The sequence below is a fragment of the Balaenoptera physalus genome (genome assembly GCF_965194825.1).
Source record: "Balaenoptera physalus genome assembly, chromosome: 19".
In the NCBI taxonomy this organism is placed as follows: domain Eukaryota; kingdom Metazoa; phylum Chordata; class Mammalia; order Artiodactyla; family Balaenopteridae; genus Balaenoptera; species Balaenoptera physalus.
This window is the reverse complement of record NC_138900.1, coordinates 52,651,724-52,668,093: the sequence shown is the minus strand read 5'-3', so window position 1 is coordinate 52,668,093 and position 16,370 is coordinate 52,651,724. Positions and strand designations below refer to the sequence as shown.

At 48.6% G+C, this 16,370-nt stretch overlaps 1 protein-coding gene across 3 annotated transcripts in view; it reads right to left on the bottom strand.

Annotated features, from left to right (window-relative positions):
• The window catches only part of ZFHX3 (zinc finger homeobox 3), a 428,452-nt gene that overhangs the window by 12,777 nt on the left and 399,305 nt on the right, over positions 1-16,370 (bottom strand). For all 3 annotated transcript variants that reach the window (XM_082436143.1, XM_082436142.1, XM_082436141.1), the window contains 2 exons: positions 7,491-7,593; positions 755-6,175 (listed from right to left, as the gene is read on the bottom strand). In XM_082436143.1, coding sequence (XP_082292269.1) covers positions 755-6,175; positions 7,491-7,593 — 5,524 coding nt within the window. The remainder of the gene's footprint in view (positions 1-754; positions 6,176-7,490; positions 7,594-16,370) is intronic.

Sequence of the window (16,370 nt, the reverse complement as noted above, 5' to 3'; positions counted from 1 at the left end):
GACAGTCCAGGGGTTAAGACTCCGTGCTTCCACTGCAGGGGGCACAGGTTCGATCCCTGGCCGGAGGACTGAAATCCCACATGCCGCGTGGTGCAGCCCAAAATCAACCAACCAACAAACAAAAAACACTAACATAACACTCTATTTCTGACTAGAAGAGAACCCCAGGGGTAAGGCTCTACCGTATGAGAGCGTCTTCCTGGTAGCATCTCTCCTGCCAGAGCACGTCTCTGAAAAAGGAGGTGGGACCACGGAGGAAGGCAAAGAGTTGATTTAAATTCTCTTGAACCAATGTCCAGAAGGCACAATCCAGGATTAGCTAGACATTCAAATGTTTTATATTTTCAACACACATCGAGATGGGATCTGCATTTCCACAAGGACTGCATGGAAGGGTCTATAATGGAAACTGCTGTCTTGAAAATACCCCAGGATCTAGTACGCCAGAACCCTGAAGTTCATGCCTATAACACACACCCTGGTGGTGTTACTGAACACCAGGCACGAGAATGGTTTCAGGAGCCTGTTCCAACCACAAGGTCCCCATCCTTGAACTGGCAAGTCAAAGAGTCACGTACACCATAGCTCTAGGGAGACTCAGTGGAAGGGACCTGAGGTTTTACTGCTGTTAGAGAACTAGAAAAGGGAAGCTTCCTATCAGGCCAACACTCGGAGGTTTTGTGTGGTAGCCATAGAACAAGCGCTAATTGGGCGGCTATTTAATACTGGGAGAGTCACCAAGAGCAGAACCCACCTGTGTTGGATGGAGTAAAGCCGGGCAAGGAGGGGCTGTTGAGGCCGGGGAGCAACACGGGCGGAATGCCCTGGATGGCCGGATATGCTGTCGGAAGGTTGAGAGCCTGAAGAGGGGCGCTGTCAAACATCCCTTGCTGCTGTGCTGCCAGTCCGAGGACCTCATTGGCCTTTTTGATCCGGTCCAACTCTTGTTGAGCCATCAGCTGACGTACAGTGGCTGGGTCAAAGTATTCTTTCTCCTTGTCCAACTGGCTTCCAATGGTGTCTTTAACTTTGGAGATATGCTGTTGGGAAAAGATATGGTCACGTACAGACAGCCGAGCGCTGTACTTGATGCCACACAAAGTGCACTCTGTTTTGGGTCCCTCGTAACTTGTTTGGTTTATACCAAAATGCTTGGCCATGCTTAACTTGGACTTCTTTTCTTTTGCCCGGGCATTCTGGAACCAGACCTGAACCACTCTCTTTGGCAGTCCAATGTCATTGCCCAGGACTTCACACTCTAGCATGGTGGGTGTCCTGTAGTCATTAAAGCATGACTTGAGGACCTTCAGCTGCAGATTGGTCATCTGAGTGCGAAAACGTTTCTGCCCGGGCCTATCCCCACTGTCTCCAGATTTGCCTGCTGACCCACTTGCACCAGGGCTTGGGGAGCAGGGGTCTGCAAGGCTCGAGGTTTCACTGTAGTCCACTGTACCTTCATTGTCATATTCCTTGCTGTAAAAGCTCGGGGCTGGGCTGACCAGACCGGATGACAACCGATCTTCATACTCGGACATTGCCATCATGGCCGCTTTGGTCAACCCTTCACTGGGCGCGGAAGAGGATTTGATTTCAGTTGCTATTCCCGTCGCACTGTCGTTATCCGCATTGCCCTCGTCTCCAGTAGTGGTATCTGTGATCGCTGTGTTGACTGAGGAACAGTCGTCGTTGTCCAGCTTAGTTTGGTCAAAGTTTAGATTAACTGAGGACATGGAAGGGCTTTCAAAGTCTTCAATCCCTTCCACCTTGATGGAAGAAGGGCTAAGAAGAGTTCTAGGAGACAACTCCATGGTCTTGCTCACAGGTGAGAGGGGAACACCTTGGGCATCACTACTGCTTGGGGGTAGGTGGGAAAAGCTAGTTCCATCAAAAATATCTCCTTTCATCTGGAGTCCCCCATCGCAGTCTAAGAGCATGGCAGACAGAGTTAGGTTGTAGCCAGCTCTCTTGGCTTCATGCCAATGACGGGACCGGATATGAGCCTCCAGGGCAGTCTTGGCTTTGAAGAGCGCTCTGCAAAAAGGGCATCTCCTGTGGGCCTGGGCTGGGCCCACAGCCCTGAACTGTCCTTTCCGTTCCCGGGCTCGGGTGTTCTGAAACCAGACTTGTACCACGCGTTTCTTCAAACCCACCTCATGCGCAATGTGATCCAACATCTTTCGAGTTGGATTGGAGTCCAAGAGATACTTTTGGTAGAGAATTTCTAGCTGTTCTGGTGTGATAGTTGTCCTCAAACGCTTGTCTCTCTGAGGTTCTTCTCCTCCCGTCCCACTGTCATTCTCTCCAGGGCTGGCACTGGCCTTTTCCTCCAGCTTCCTCTTCAGAGTGTTCATCGTGGAGGTGGGAGTTGAAGGGGAAGTGGCCGAGCTTGCCGGAATCTGAGGTATGGCCCCAGAGAGCAGCTGGCTTGCCAGCAGTGGGTTACTAGGGTCAAACAGCATGAAAGGCATATCCAGGGACCTGTCCAGAAACTGGGGGTGGAGGAACTGGTTCTGTGCGCTCAGGAAGTGAAGCTGCTGGTGCTCCTGCCAGTGCTCGAACGACGGAAACGCCAGCTTGCACTGCTCGCACTGGTAGGGGATTAGCTGAGGAGGTAGGCTGGCCAGCTGCTGAGGAGTTGACGTGTGGAGGGGCTTCAGGGGCAGGTGGGAGAGCTGGGAGGGACTGGGGCTCGACTGGGGTAAGGGGCACTGAGGGGGCGGCGCTTGCGGGGGAGGCTGGGGCAACGGAGCGGGGGACGTCAGCTGCGGGAGCTTTTGCTGGGCTGCATTTGTCTTCTGCTCGGGCTGCTCTTGCAGCTGCAGCTCTGCCTTTGGTGGTCCTTGCTTTTCTTGGGTCTGGTTTGGCTGGGCACTGGGAGGTTCAGCCTGCTTTGGTTTCTCATCACTCGCCTCTGGTTTTGAACTGAAGGTGGCCAGTTCGTCAGCCTCTGATGTAAGCTGCAAGAAAGCAGCGGAAGCTGTACTGGCCGTTGGTGCTGGGGTGCTGTAAGCCTGGGAGGGCATCGGGGTGCTGCACGAGGAGCTGGTGGGCGTCAGGATTTCCATGGCGTCCATGGAATCCTCGTTTTGGCTGTCATCCTGCCCCTCCTCATCCTCATCCTTGTAACACAGCTTCTTCTGGTGCTTGATGAGATCAAAGATGCGCTGAAACACCAGGCTACATTTTTTGCACTGGTAGTTCAAGTTGCTCGTTCGAATATACCTATCATTTGTAAGTTCCCGCCGCTCTCCGTCTTTGCCCTCTCCCTGATTCTCGTAATTTTTCCTGGCCTTCTGTCGGGCATTTTGAAACCAGACCACTATGACTCGGGTTGGAAGGTTCAGTAAATTAGAGAGTTGCTCAAATTCATCGTCCTTGGGGTAAGCATTGGCATCAAAGAAGTCCTGCAGGACCCTCAGCTGGTAGTCAGTAAATCTTGTTCTTGAAGACCTCTTGCTCCCCCAGTACTCCTGCTTCTGAGGTTCTGGCGAAGGGGGCCGCGAGTCGATCTTGAGCTCCTCCAGGCTGGTGATGGGAGGGTTGCTGAAGTTGTAAGGGGAGTCCTTGTTACGCTGCCGCTCTTTGAAGAGAGTGTTTCTGAACCAGTGCTTGATCACTTTCTGGGGCAACCCGGACTTGTCTGCCATCTCTTTGATCTGCTCTTCACTGGGGGAGTTGTTAATGTCAAAATATTGCCGCAGGACTCGGAGCTGGTCATCCGTGATCCTGGTGCGAGGCCTCTTATTCTGCTGCTGGAGCAGACTTGGATTGAGCTGATGCTGGTAGAGCTGGGCCAGGTCCGCAGGCAGAGGCTCCACAGGTCCAAGCTGAGGGGGCAGCTGGGCCGGCAAGGTCTGCAGCGGCATCGTCTGCATCATCAGCGGCGAGAAGATGGGCAGCTCCATGGGCACGGAGAGCTGGGTGAGCGGCACGGACGGCTGGGCCGGCGCAATCGTGGGCGAGGTGATGGGTGGCGCTGACACAGGGATGGCTGGTGTGGAGGCCGGCTGGGGCGGCGCTGCCGGAAGCGGGGGTGGCGGCGGGGGCGGCGGCGGCGGCGGCTCGGGGGTCTGCGGCCTCAAGGGGTACAGCTTGTCATAGTGCTCTCGGTACTGTCTGGCAAACCTCTCCAGCTGTTTAAAGGGAAAGTAATTCTGGTGAACATGCTCTTGATGACTCTTTAAAATCAAGATGTTCGAGAACAACTTGCCACAGGAGTCGCACTCGAGCTTTTCCGGATTCTCCCCCTGCTCGGTCTTCCCGTTCTTCTTCTGTACCTTCTGCTTGTTCTCGTTGTACTGAATGACCAGCTCAAAGCCAAAGTTCTCCAGCAAGGCCTTGGTGGCGTTCCCTCTGGCGTCCGAGGCGATGCGTGGAGGGAGCATGGAAGGCTCACAACTACCCCCTGGGGCCAATTCTTTCTTCTCTTTGGCCTTCAAGGCATCTGGCAGTGATTCCTTTGGTCCCGAGTTGCCCTCTCCCGCCTCGGCACCGTCCCTCTCTCTCTGGCTTTCTTTTTCCTTTTCTTTGATGACCAATTTGTTTTTCTTCTCGATGTGCTGGCTGGGCTGTAGGAGGGCAGAGTGACTCTGGGGCAGAGAGAGCTGGCTCTGCTGCTGCTGCTGCTGCTGCTGCTGCAGGACCTGCTGATGGCCCTGCTGCGGGACCTGCACCTGCGCCTTCAGCTCTTCCAGCAAGCCTGGGCCCGCCCCCGTCAGCGCCAGCGCCCCGCCCGTCACCGGCAGGCTCACCTCGGGGCTGAGCTGGAACTCGGCGCTGGGGATGTAGAAGGGGAAGAGGAGCTGCTGCTGCTGCTGCAGCTGCAGCAGGGTCTCCGTGGCCATGGGGAAGTGAGGAAGGAGGGTGGGGCTGAACAGCTGGGACTGGATCAGGGCCGCCTGCTGCTGCAGCTCCTGCTGCAGGTGAGCTTGAACTTGGGCCTGGGCCTGGGCCAGGGTCTGTGCTTGCTGCTGCTGCTGCTGCCTGGATGTGATCATATCTGCCAGCTTCTTCCGATTGGCTTCCTTGGGCTCTGAAGGGGAAGCGGTGTTGGCACCGCTGGGATTCCCCAGGGGCAGCATTCCTCCGCTTTCAGTGGGCACTTGGCTCAGTAAGCTGGCGCTTGGAGCAATGCCAGCACTGCTTGGGTTGGTGGTGGTAAAGGTGTTACTGGTGCTCACAGGACTTGGGGTGGAGGAGCTCAGGGAGACGCTGCTGCTGTTCGCGGTGCCATTGCTGCTGCCACTTGCAGCCTCCAGCTTGGCTGCCCGGGCCTTGGTTTGATGCAACACAGACCTCATATGGATCTCCAGCGTGGAGCTCTGGCTATAGGCCACGTTACAAGTGTTACACTTGAAAGGTTTGTTGTCAGGGCTGCTGGTGGGTTCTGGCTGACCAGCTGCCGATTCCTGAAGGGCTCTCTTCAACTTATGCAGGTGGGAGACAGAATTGTAGTGCACTAGCAGGATGTTCTTCTGAGTGAAAGATTCCTTGCAGACGGTACACTTGTAAGGGCGAGAAGGGTCTAGAAATTTTTCCATGGTGAAGTTGGGGCCTTTTCTGAAAGGTAGAGCTCTCTTTGGCTCTGAGCCCGAGTCTTCTTGTACCGACCCAGAGTCACTGCCCGTCGGGCTCTGTTTATCCTCCAAGTCACTCTCTTCTTCCTTGTCTTCCTCAACGATTATAGTATGGTCCTCGGCCAGGGTGGGGTCTCCCATTGCCAGGAGGTCTCCATTGGCCAGAAGGCCACCATAAAGCTGTTGGATGTCGGCCTCACTCAACTCCAGGTGGCTCGTCTCGAGGTGTTTTTTCAGAGCCTGGAAAGTTCGGAAACTGCGCTGACAGAGACAGCACATGGTGGCAGCTCTGATCACGTGGTACTGAGAGTGGAGCTGCAGCTTTTCCACGGTCTTGAAAGCCAGGCTGCACTGGTTGCAGCGGTACTTGTACACGTGGCGATCCGACACGGGCAGCTGAGGCCTCTTGGCGTGGACCTCATTGAAGTGCGCCTGGAGAGTGGCGGAAGTTTTGAAAACCTGGTTGCACCCCTTCTTCCAGCACAGGAAGCCTGAATCTTCTCTCACAGAGCCTGGGTCAGCAGGAGAGGGTTTCACATCGCCACTGTGTTCTGTGCCGGCAGAGGGCACGATGTTCTTTCCCAGATCATCTGAGGTTTCTGGAAAAAAAAAAATCAAGCCCAATGATAAAGAAGGCTTAGAGCTCTCTACCCAGCAAGGCCTCATGAACACAGAGTCTCATGATGAGGGAAATACCCAACCAACCTGCAGACAAACCCAACCAACCTGCAGACACACACTCTCCACAGAGCCCCACACCGCTGAGAGCACGTGTTATATAAGCAGGTGCACAGGAATAGAGAGGAAGAAAAGGAAATACAAAAAGCCTCAACTGCTAGTAGGCCTATACCATAGCACAAATCTGTCTTTTTTAAACAATATTCATTTCAACTTCTCGAGAACTGGCTTGAAGGGATACCCCCTTTACATGGATCTGAATTATAGAATATGTGAATTAATGCTGTCCTAAGCTGTGGGGAATTTGCAAGAACTGCTATCCACTGTAATATAAGAAATGTGGGGACATGTATATATTTTTAGGCATTAAATAATTTCTTTTGTTATTACGTGACTTTTGACTGTCCTCTCTATTCAATAAGCAAAGAACATTCAAGTGGCCAATTATGAAAACACATTAAAACTTTTTTCTACAGTGAGATCATCACACCCATAAATATTCTGACCCTTTTTTGGGTCAGCTGTACACTGCCTAATATGGAAAAATCACAAGGGAGACACGGTAGGGCAGCAGTGTGGTGTAACTCTTCCCAACTTAAACCTTAGCTGCTGACAAGGTGTCAAAGATGTAGGAGAGACTCATAAACAGAGGTCTAAGGCCCCGCCCAGCTAGGACCCACCGTGGGGCACCAGCAGCATCTATGCCTACAACAGTGTTCTTTCCAAATGCACCTCTCCGCTGCCCCCCATAAGGCACTCCTGGAAGTCTCAGAGAAGAGCTCTGTGCACAGATAGATAGATAGATAGATAGCACCTAGAAAGACAACTAATTCAGTGCCCTGAGATCACCCATGTGCTCCACAGGTCCCTAATAATTAAGTCCTCAGAGAGGGAGTATTTGATGGCTTAGGGTGGTAAGTCAGTCATGGGTCTACTGGCTGACTCTCTGGTTAGTCACTTCCTGGCTGTATAGTCTAAGGGGACACGTGTCCACCAAAACCCCACTGGTTCTCACCTGGTTTTTTCTCACTTCAAACCATACGAAGTGTGTACACAAATACACGCCAAGAACCCGAGTATCAAGTAGCTGACAACGGTGCCCCTCATCCCTTGCAAAGTTACGTTCAGCTTTTAGGAGTATCGTAAAGAATTCTTGGCACTCTTGCTCCATGAAAATTTTGGCCCCAGGTTTCATTTTGTTTACTCTTCTCAGGGGTCAAGAATAATGACACTAACCAGGCTGCTTTCCTGCCTCCTCCAAACTGGAGTTCCCGTCCCGATCTGGAACAGCCGCTGGGAGGAACAGGCTGCTGGGCATCGCCATCTCAGGGGTAGTCACCTGAAGAGCAAGCGGTAGAGAAGCGAGGAGAGTCAAAGGGCGAGCAAAGAGACACAAAATAGGGAAATGTGTTAAAATTATTTAATAAGCAAAATTAGCCTTCACCAGTGTAAAGCTGGAGGTGTCACTTTTCGTAGCTCAGTGAAGATTCATGTTTATTAGACAAAGCTCACATCCGTCAAAAGCGTTTCTACGGTTACATTCTGGACATAATTAGCAGTGCACACTTGAAGAATAATCTTATTATTAATATTTTTCCTTTATGCAGAATTTTGACTTTGATCACTGACAATGTTTTGTCATGGGCTGTGAAACTTCTTGTGCAACCAATTAGGTAGATAAGTTGAAAGGCCCACCTTAAGCTGCTGAAAACATAATAAGGGCCCTAATTAAATCATACCTAGTAAAGTACACTGTAATCTTGAAGCAGGGAGCATTGTAGTACTGTTTTCAGAATGTATTCAGGCAAGAAGAGGAGGGGAATAAGAGCGAAGGAAAGGGTGAGAAGAAGAGAAGGGAACAAAGGGAAGGCTAATAAGGACACGCAGACACACTGGCAGATTCTCCAGGAAACAACATTTTGTAACCCTTTACAAGCTGAGATCAAGTGCAGATGAGCATTTCTTATGACTCGCTTCAGTCAGGATTTCTCCTGGGGTCTTTGCCTGAGGTACACAGCATCAGAGGGGACGTCTGGCCAGTGTCCCAGCCACAGAGGGTGCCCCGCACCCTACATTCTACAACAGGGCAGCCCCACCTTGGCCACGGCTGTTGTTTCCCAATACAGCGACTCCAGAATTAGCCTGGGTCAAAAGAGCTACAATTTAAGGTCAGATCTTTCGGCATTTATTTCTCCAGGCTTTCCTGCCATCTGGCCACAAGCTTGTCCAAACAAGTTATCATTTGCCCTCCATTAACATGATAGGAGGCCCTCAATATCCAACGTAAGGCTAAAAGGTTCTTCATTTAAGAAGAAGCAATATCCCTTTGCCTACTATAGGATGGGAAGGTAGTTGGCGATGATATTCCCAAATGAATTAGAAATCGTTCCCTGTTTGATGACAGCCTGAGAAGTAAACTGACCCTGAGGTTACAGGAACAGAAACTTACAGTCACCACTAACCTTTCTACATGGCGCCCAGCCCCTACCTGGAGGCATTACTTTCCCATCAAACACAACTATTGAGATAGTATCTTCACTTGCTGTTACAAAGATTGGAACACCTAGATTACTGTTCAAAATTTAAAATATTTAAAATAAATGACTATTAATTTTTAATGGTTTGAGGATCCTGGCCTTGCTCAAAATCACTGCTGACATGTTCACTAGAATCATCCGTGGTAGGTTCCACTCCTAGAGGAAACTCAGACAGCTGTCCCCATAAATCCAAAAAGGTAACTCCTCAATACATTTCAGGGTATTAGGATAATCTCAGCAACCCGGATGCCCGTAGGTGCAAAAATTAAGCAACAGGCACTACGGAGAAGGGCTCTGAGAAACGCTGCGTTTACGAAGAGCAGGTGCATGGCAGGTGAATGTGACACAGAATCCCTGCTCTCACAGACATCTGCACCCTCACACAAAGCTCGCCAGCAGCTGCTTACGGCTAGCTGTGGATGAATCGTTAGGAATGGAGCGGAGATTGCCAAACTCATTCCATCTATTTTCTTTTTAATAGAAAGCATTTCTGACCAGTGTGGTTGGGGAGTCCAGCGGGAATCCAAGGAGTGAAAGGTCACCGATTAATTTACAGTCCTCGACCGAGGGGGAGCACGAGGTTGGGGGCAAGAGGGGGAGAAAGGGAAAGGAAAAAAGACTCCCCCCACACCTCCTTTCTCGGCTGTAGCTGCGGGATCAGTCCTTTCCTGGGATCTTTAGGAATTATGAAAAATGAATCATGAGAAGTGAAAAAAAAAAAAGCCCTACAGAGTAAAAAAGAATAAAATTATCTAACACCTCAGCTGCACATCATTATAGAAAACTGTGGGCTTTTTATACACATTACAGTAAGGCAGACATCCCCTCTAACAGACTCAGTACGACGGATCAGTAATTGTTTTCATACACTTTAATTAGAAAAACTCAGATGGCTATGAATAATAATGGAAAAGAGAGACTTTTGCACTTGAAAGGTTGAAGTCAATCAAGTGTGAATGACGGCAAAAAAGAAAGAAAAAAAAAAGACACCAATTCATCAGCCCTCTGTTGTCTCGCCGCGACTTTAATCATAATTCCTGATTGGGATTCAAGAAGGCAGTAAGCAGCGGTTCTTTGTCTGCCTTCACCTTCCATCAATTAACTCTCCCCAAAATATAATCATCAACCTCACATGCTCCTCTGCATCTTAATCTGGGCCTCCAAACCTGTAAGTCTTGCCTCATACGTGTTTACATAATTACTTCTATCTACCTGCATCTTCTCATCTATAGTGTACCCAACCTCTCCCTGAAAACAAACAAAAAAGGTTTGGTATATAAATTCTTAATGGGCAAGAAATTCCCAGAAGGCAAAGAAGAAGACCCCTAAAGAGAATCCTAAGGATCTAGAAATTCTGGTGGGGTCTGTCTGCGCATGGGTCTGAACAGAGAGGTGGCGATGGAAGCCTCTTGGCTGTGCAGGACGCTGGCGGGCCCCACGTCAGCTCTCGGACGCTAATGTTCCCGTGTCTGTGTCCACTCCTCCCTCTCCTACCAGCTTCTCAAGCTCATCACTCAAAGTTACCACGCTTTTTTGTAAAGAGCCAAAAATACGGTCCTGCCAATGGCTCACTGAGGAATTCTGCTCACGGAAGAAAATGAGAGTTGGCCAAAGGCTGAGTTCCTTCAATACTTGCCTTGGCACTCCTTGTTTCCCACTCATATCTGGCTGCCACACAGTGTGGAAGGTTGAGTCTATCCCAGCCAGCCTCTGATGGACGGCTGAAAGTCCGTGGGAAAGGCAGTCGCTCAACAGTGCTGGGCGGAGTTCTGTAAAGACCTTCCCTTTCACTAGGAGCGTCGGAGCATGCCAGTGTGTAAGAGGACAAAACCTGGCCACAGCGTCATAACCAAGCCACCCCAAACGTGCCCAAACCACAGAGACCCTCGGAGGACTAGATGCTGCCAGCAGCTCCCCTGCACAGACAGCATACGCGGCATTACACATTCACTCTCTCTGCCCCAGCCCTCCCATCCACAGACTCAAAAGCCAAACAAAAAGTTTTAGGTTTGGCCAGACAATAGTACACAGTCAGTCTAAACACCTATACCTCCTACACTGACACCCATGTAGATTGATTCTTCCAATAATCTTACACCCATAAACACTGAGTATGTTAAGTTACATTCCCCCATACTCTACTCATTAATGTATAGAGGGGACCTCAGACTATTAAAACAGACTTTTAACCAAAAGTCAAAGTTTTTCTGGTAAGAAAATTCACTTGCTTAGCGCCATTACTTCCTCAGAATGTGAGCCTCTCAAGATCGGTGGCCGTGACCACGCAAAGCAGCTCCGTGGTGATGATCTGGATACCACATGTGCTCCTCTCAGCCCTCTGAGCCAAGTCAAGCATGCAGAGTTGACGGGAACGTAGGAAGAAAATATCATCTGAACAGGCGCAGTACCTTCCTAACAAGTAAACAAGTCTCACATATAACTAGAGAAATGTGGAGTTCTGCTCTGATGCTGAAAATCTTCAAGTTCAAGCAATTCACACATATGACGATAGAAACAGAAGAGCTCCACACTGGTACTAAGAATCTTCACGCCTAAGCCATTGCAAAACAACTTAGTTGATGAGAAGGAAGGGCCTCAAATGACTCTGCTCATGCATTCATTTGACCGTCATTCACTAAACCTTGTACAAGGTCCCCGTGCTGCACGCTTGTGAGACAGAGCAAGACCGGGTCCCTGTGTCCAAGAAGCTCACGTCCAGAATAACTACCCTTCTAGAGATCATAAACTCATTAGAAAATCTGATGAAAGTTGCAGGCTCCTAGAGAAAATACTTTTAAAACAAACTACTGTAGATAATTTCAGGAAATCACAGGCTCCCTCGAGGGAAATTCCTGGATTCAAGTTAATTGCCCTTGAACTACTAGGAAAGGTGACGTGGGTTTGTAAATACCTAGTTCCTACCTCCTGTTCAGTTCACCATTATTTTGGATTATGACTTAACGCCTTTCAAGTTTCTATGAGGTGAGTGGGCCTGAAAGCCCCAAGGACACACCTTATAAAACCCAGAGTCTTAGATGTGGGTCTGGTCCCCACTGTGACATCTGGGAGGGGCCACGAATGTCGACTCTTTTTCGACAGAAGAAGCTGGAATTATAAGGAGCCCTCCCCACTCCTTGCTTTCTCTGGGTCATGGATATGAAATGGCCAAATACCACAACTTGAGCAGCCAAGGGGTATATACACTTCGCTAAATTCTTAACGGGACTGTTCATGCAAATTCACCTCTCAAGGCCACCCTGTCTGAGGTTAGATCAATGCAACCAACAAGTTCCACATGCTGGAAAGCAAAGGTATTTTCTTAGAGCAAGTACTGAACTTGGTTTCTCTGAGACCCTCATCCCCACAGCCTTGGCACTGCTCGCCTGAGTAGAGCTTCTTTCTGAAAGGCTCTCTATTCCAAGTGAAAGTATACATTTGCCAAAACCTAGACTCCCAAGGAGACTCAAATCCTTCATATTTCAGTAAAAAAAAATAGAATGAAGAACCTCAGATGGAGGGAAAGAAAGAGGGAAAGCCTCAGACACAGGCCTTCCTGGCACAGACCTGGCCAGTCTCTACACCTTGTGAATGAGGCACTGGTCCTGTTCAAAAAACTGAAGCATGGAGTTAAAAGCCAACCGCTTCCAGAACTGAGCAGTCTAGCTAGTGGGGGATCCAAAGTCGACGGCGCCAGTGAGGGTCTGGCTGCTCACTTCCTCCCCTGACCTCGATGGCTGCCAGCTGGTCTCTGCACATCTGCAGCCAGCAAGCCCAGCAACTCACGGCAGCAGAGAGAGCTGCAGAGGTTTCTCCCTCCTTTCCTTTACTACCTTCCAAATGTGCCAGGCTGGGCGCTGGACCACGGAGTCTAGAGGGCTGTTTCTCTCTTTGTCTTGTCTCCCTTCTAAAATGTCTTCTATGTCGTTGTCTATCTTTATTTGTTTTTCTTAAACCTAAAACCCAAGAGGAAGAACTGTAGGGCCATATTAACAATTCATATGGGCCAGAAACAAATGCAGCCCTGAACCAGATTTTAAAATCTAAGAATGAGAAAGACTGAAAAAGGAGGTAGGTGGGAGAACAGGAAACATATGAACAGTTCACACACACATACACACACAGTGAGTGAGAGAGAAAAAAGAGCTGAGAAGGGGACTGAATTGGAGAGAAAAGCTTCATTAGACTCGGAGAGGCAAGCAGCGGCAGTATACCAAGGTCACTTCTAATTTAGACCATCTAATTGGCAAACAGGCTCCAAATGGCTATCATCTCACAGGGCTTGGAATTAATGAAGCCCGATTATTTTCATTACCTTCCTCTGAGATGGAGACAAAGTGAGAGCTGGTACCCAAGTGGGTGCCATAGCCTCAGGGCCGCTGGCCACCCGAGAGCCCCCAGTGCAGGGGGGCCAAGCAGCCAGCCCGATCTGGAGACTCGGATGCACAGGCACACGACGAGCAGAGATAGATGCTGACCGAAAACATCACAGGAGACAGACAGCTGGGGCGGGCTGGGGGTGGAGGGGACCTGCAGGCAGTGCAGGTCCAGGAGCAGCCAAGGGGAATCCGTGCATGTACAAAACGTACAGAATAAGTAAGGACTACCAGAGGGCGTGAAGATGAAGGGCTAGAGAAAAAGGTGTTCCTGGGCTGCTCCAGAGCCAGCCCCCCTTTCTCTGCCATGAGGTCATACTTTGTTAAGTGATTGGGGAACAAAGACAGTTCCCCCGTATTAATGCTCCGGGATCCCAGTGGTGTGTCCTGCCACTCAGAAGGGCAGTGATCAATCAGAATAATTTAAGGCTACTGATATGCACTGTAGGTGGTCTCTCCCATTCTCATTTAGGGGCCAGAAACCTGTCCCTTATGCCCTCAACCCTCCTCCCCTAAAACCGTGAAAAAAAGGAGGGCACAAGCAGCAGCTCCCATATCCCCACCACCAATTTGGAATCTCGGACTTCTCTGTAAATAGGTGAGAATTCTATGGAACTGACACTGGGGGCGGGTTGCTCAGTTGGGTCTGGAGGGGCACCTGTCTCACTGCCTTAAGCTTTATAGATTTCCGTCTTTCATATGACGTGTGTAAAGACACCCTTTGGAGCTCTGTTTCCAATAGGCCAAGCAGAATGAAGTGGTATGGGTGCAGTTTCCATAGCTGAGGGCCAGAGCTGCAATTGTTCCCAGTGGAGAATATTTTTCAAGCCCCTTCATCGGTAAAAAGAAGGGGGCCCATGGAAGACACAGATATGAGATGCAGAGCATAAGCAAGCAGCTGTTACCATAGCAACAGACATATTAGACACTGCAGGTTCCTGAAAGCTGTCTGATAAGGTATTATTAAATGAAGCCTCCTCAAAACACTCTCCATTTACAACTGAACGGAAAGACATTGTATAGAAAGTAATCTATTTCCATTTATCAGGGCGGAATTTACTTTTAGAGAGACTGAAACCCAATTCAAGCCAGATCCTGGGACCTTGGACCCAGACAGCAAAAAGTATTTACCAGAATTTATAGCTTTAGATACCTTGGACATACCCCATGTCTGCCAGGAGTTGTCTGTTTGGTGGATTTTGCCGGGCTTTCCTAGTTTGCAGCCAAAGGCAGTGAACTCAGTCAAACAATCTGGCAAGGAAGAAGAGTCATTCCTCTCACTGCCATTCATCCTAGCCACTCAAGGGTAAAGCAGACGTAACTTTCTCCTCTTGGAGGATGAATGACTGAACACTGACCATTCCTTAATGATATGGTTCAGGAAATGGAGCTCTGATTTGAGGGGCATTTCTCAGAGTTTCCTGCTCTAGTTGGCCAGGAACAAACAGACAGATCGTCAGAAAGCCTAACCAATACTTTCCCTTGGCCAATTTTCTAATAAAATTGCTGTAAAATATCCTCCAGGGGCATGATTCTAACCACAGGTTCATTATAAACACTTAGTTGTAAAACAATTGCAAATTTCATATTAACACCAAACTTTTCAGAGGAAGGACAATGGCAACTATTTAACTTGTCAGGGTAGAGACCAAGATCAGCAGTCCAGTCCTCAAATAGGATGCTGGGTTCACCCCCAAGGTATGGCCACAAACTCCCCTCTAACCCTGGTTGCTCATCTTTTCCTGCTGATTCTGCTAAAGGATCGAGATGGAATTGCTTCATTTAGCTCGATGCAAACCATCCTCATGACTTGAGAAACCAATTCAATACTGACAGCCATGCAGTAACTACATCTTCTCATGCAAAGATAGGGTACCAAATCATCCTTATATACGCCTCTAAATCAAGTGTAAAACCCTTATGATTACATTTCCCACAACTTTCAACTTTATTTCTGAATCCATTAACTTTCTCTTGTTGCTAGCAAATGAACTTCCTATAGTCAGCACATTTCCCACAATTTGCACGTTTTTTCAGAAATATTTAGAAAACATCTCCATTGTCTGCTATGGGCAAATGAGGTAGGTACACAGGGGTTCCTGTACAAGGTGCCAAGCACAGCCCCTTTAGGGAGCGTGTTTCTCCTACATAATTATGTTCTTAGGGAGTCTTCTCAAATAGGGTTTATTAACCTGTTTCCATGGATGGATTTTAGGGTATCCTTATGCTCTCTGGCATTGTACACACAATTTTGTACATGGAGAATATTTGAAAGAGTTCTTAATAGTAGTTGTCAAACTTTAGTGTGCACAGAATACCCAGTAAGGCTACTGAATCGTTTTCACCAGAGTCTCCAAAAAAAAAGGTTGAGAATCACTGCTTGAGTGGGTAACACCCAAAAATATCTTAGGGATTGGTACCCAAGCAGACACAGCAGTACCATCCTCCTCTCAAAGACTCTGCTGATTAATGAAGATTCATAATGACCACCAGACTTGCTACTTTGAATGTACCATACTGTTGCTGTTATAGAAGTAGGACAAACAATGGATATTTGAAATATAATTTATATAGTAGTCCCTAGGGATGTATAAATGAAACTTACTGTCTAATGTAAACCAATCATACAGATTACTACAGGCTCACATTTCCTAGACCAGACTGATATAAAACAGGAAAAATAATCACCAGAGCAGAAGAACGATGTATTGAAAATGCCACCCTCCCCACATCTCTTCCTGTTTCTTCAGGCTCCCATGGTTCCCGGCCATCTGTGGGAAGTATGATGAGGCCTGAGGAAAATCCCCCTTGTTATTTCCAAGGCTGGAGAGAATTCCAGGGAAACTTGTAACAGAAGACCACCCATCCATAAAAGGAAGTTTCCACTTACAGAGAACCTTTCAACAATGTTCACCAGTCTGTCTATTTGAAAATACCCATGGGAAGTGAATTTATACTTGAAATGAAACTCATGCTAGGTCACCTTAGAGCTTGCCATTGGCTGCTAAAGTTCTCTTGATGCATCATCAAATGTATGTTCCTCACGACTAAACATCACTTACAATGTTATTAATTTTGCATAACCAAGTGGAATGGGAAATGCCTAGAGGTTATACGTCTGTGACCTGCATGGGAATCTTCACAAGAAAAGGCAATCAAATTAACTTATTACTCCACTGTTGAAGGAAGTTAGAGGTGAGAATTTT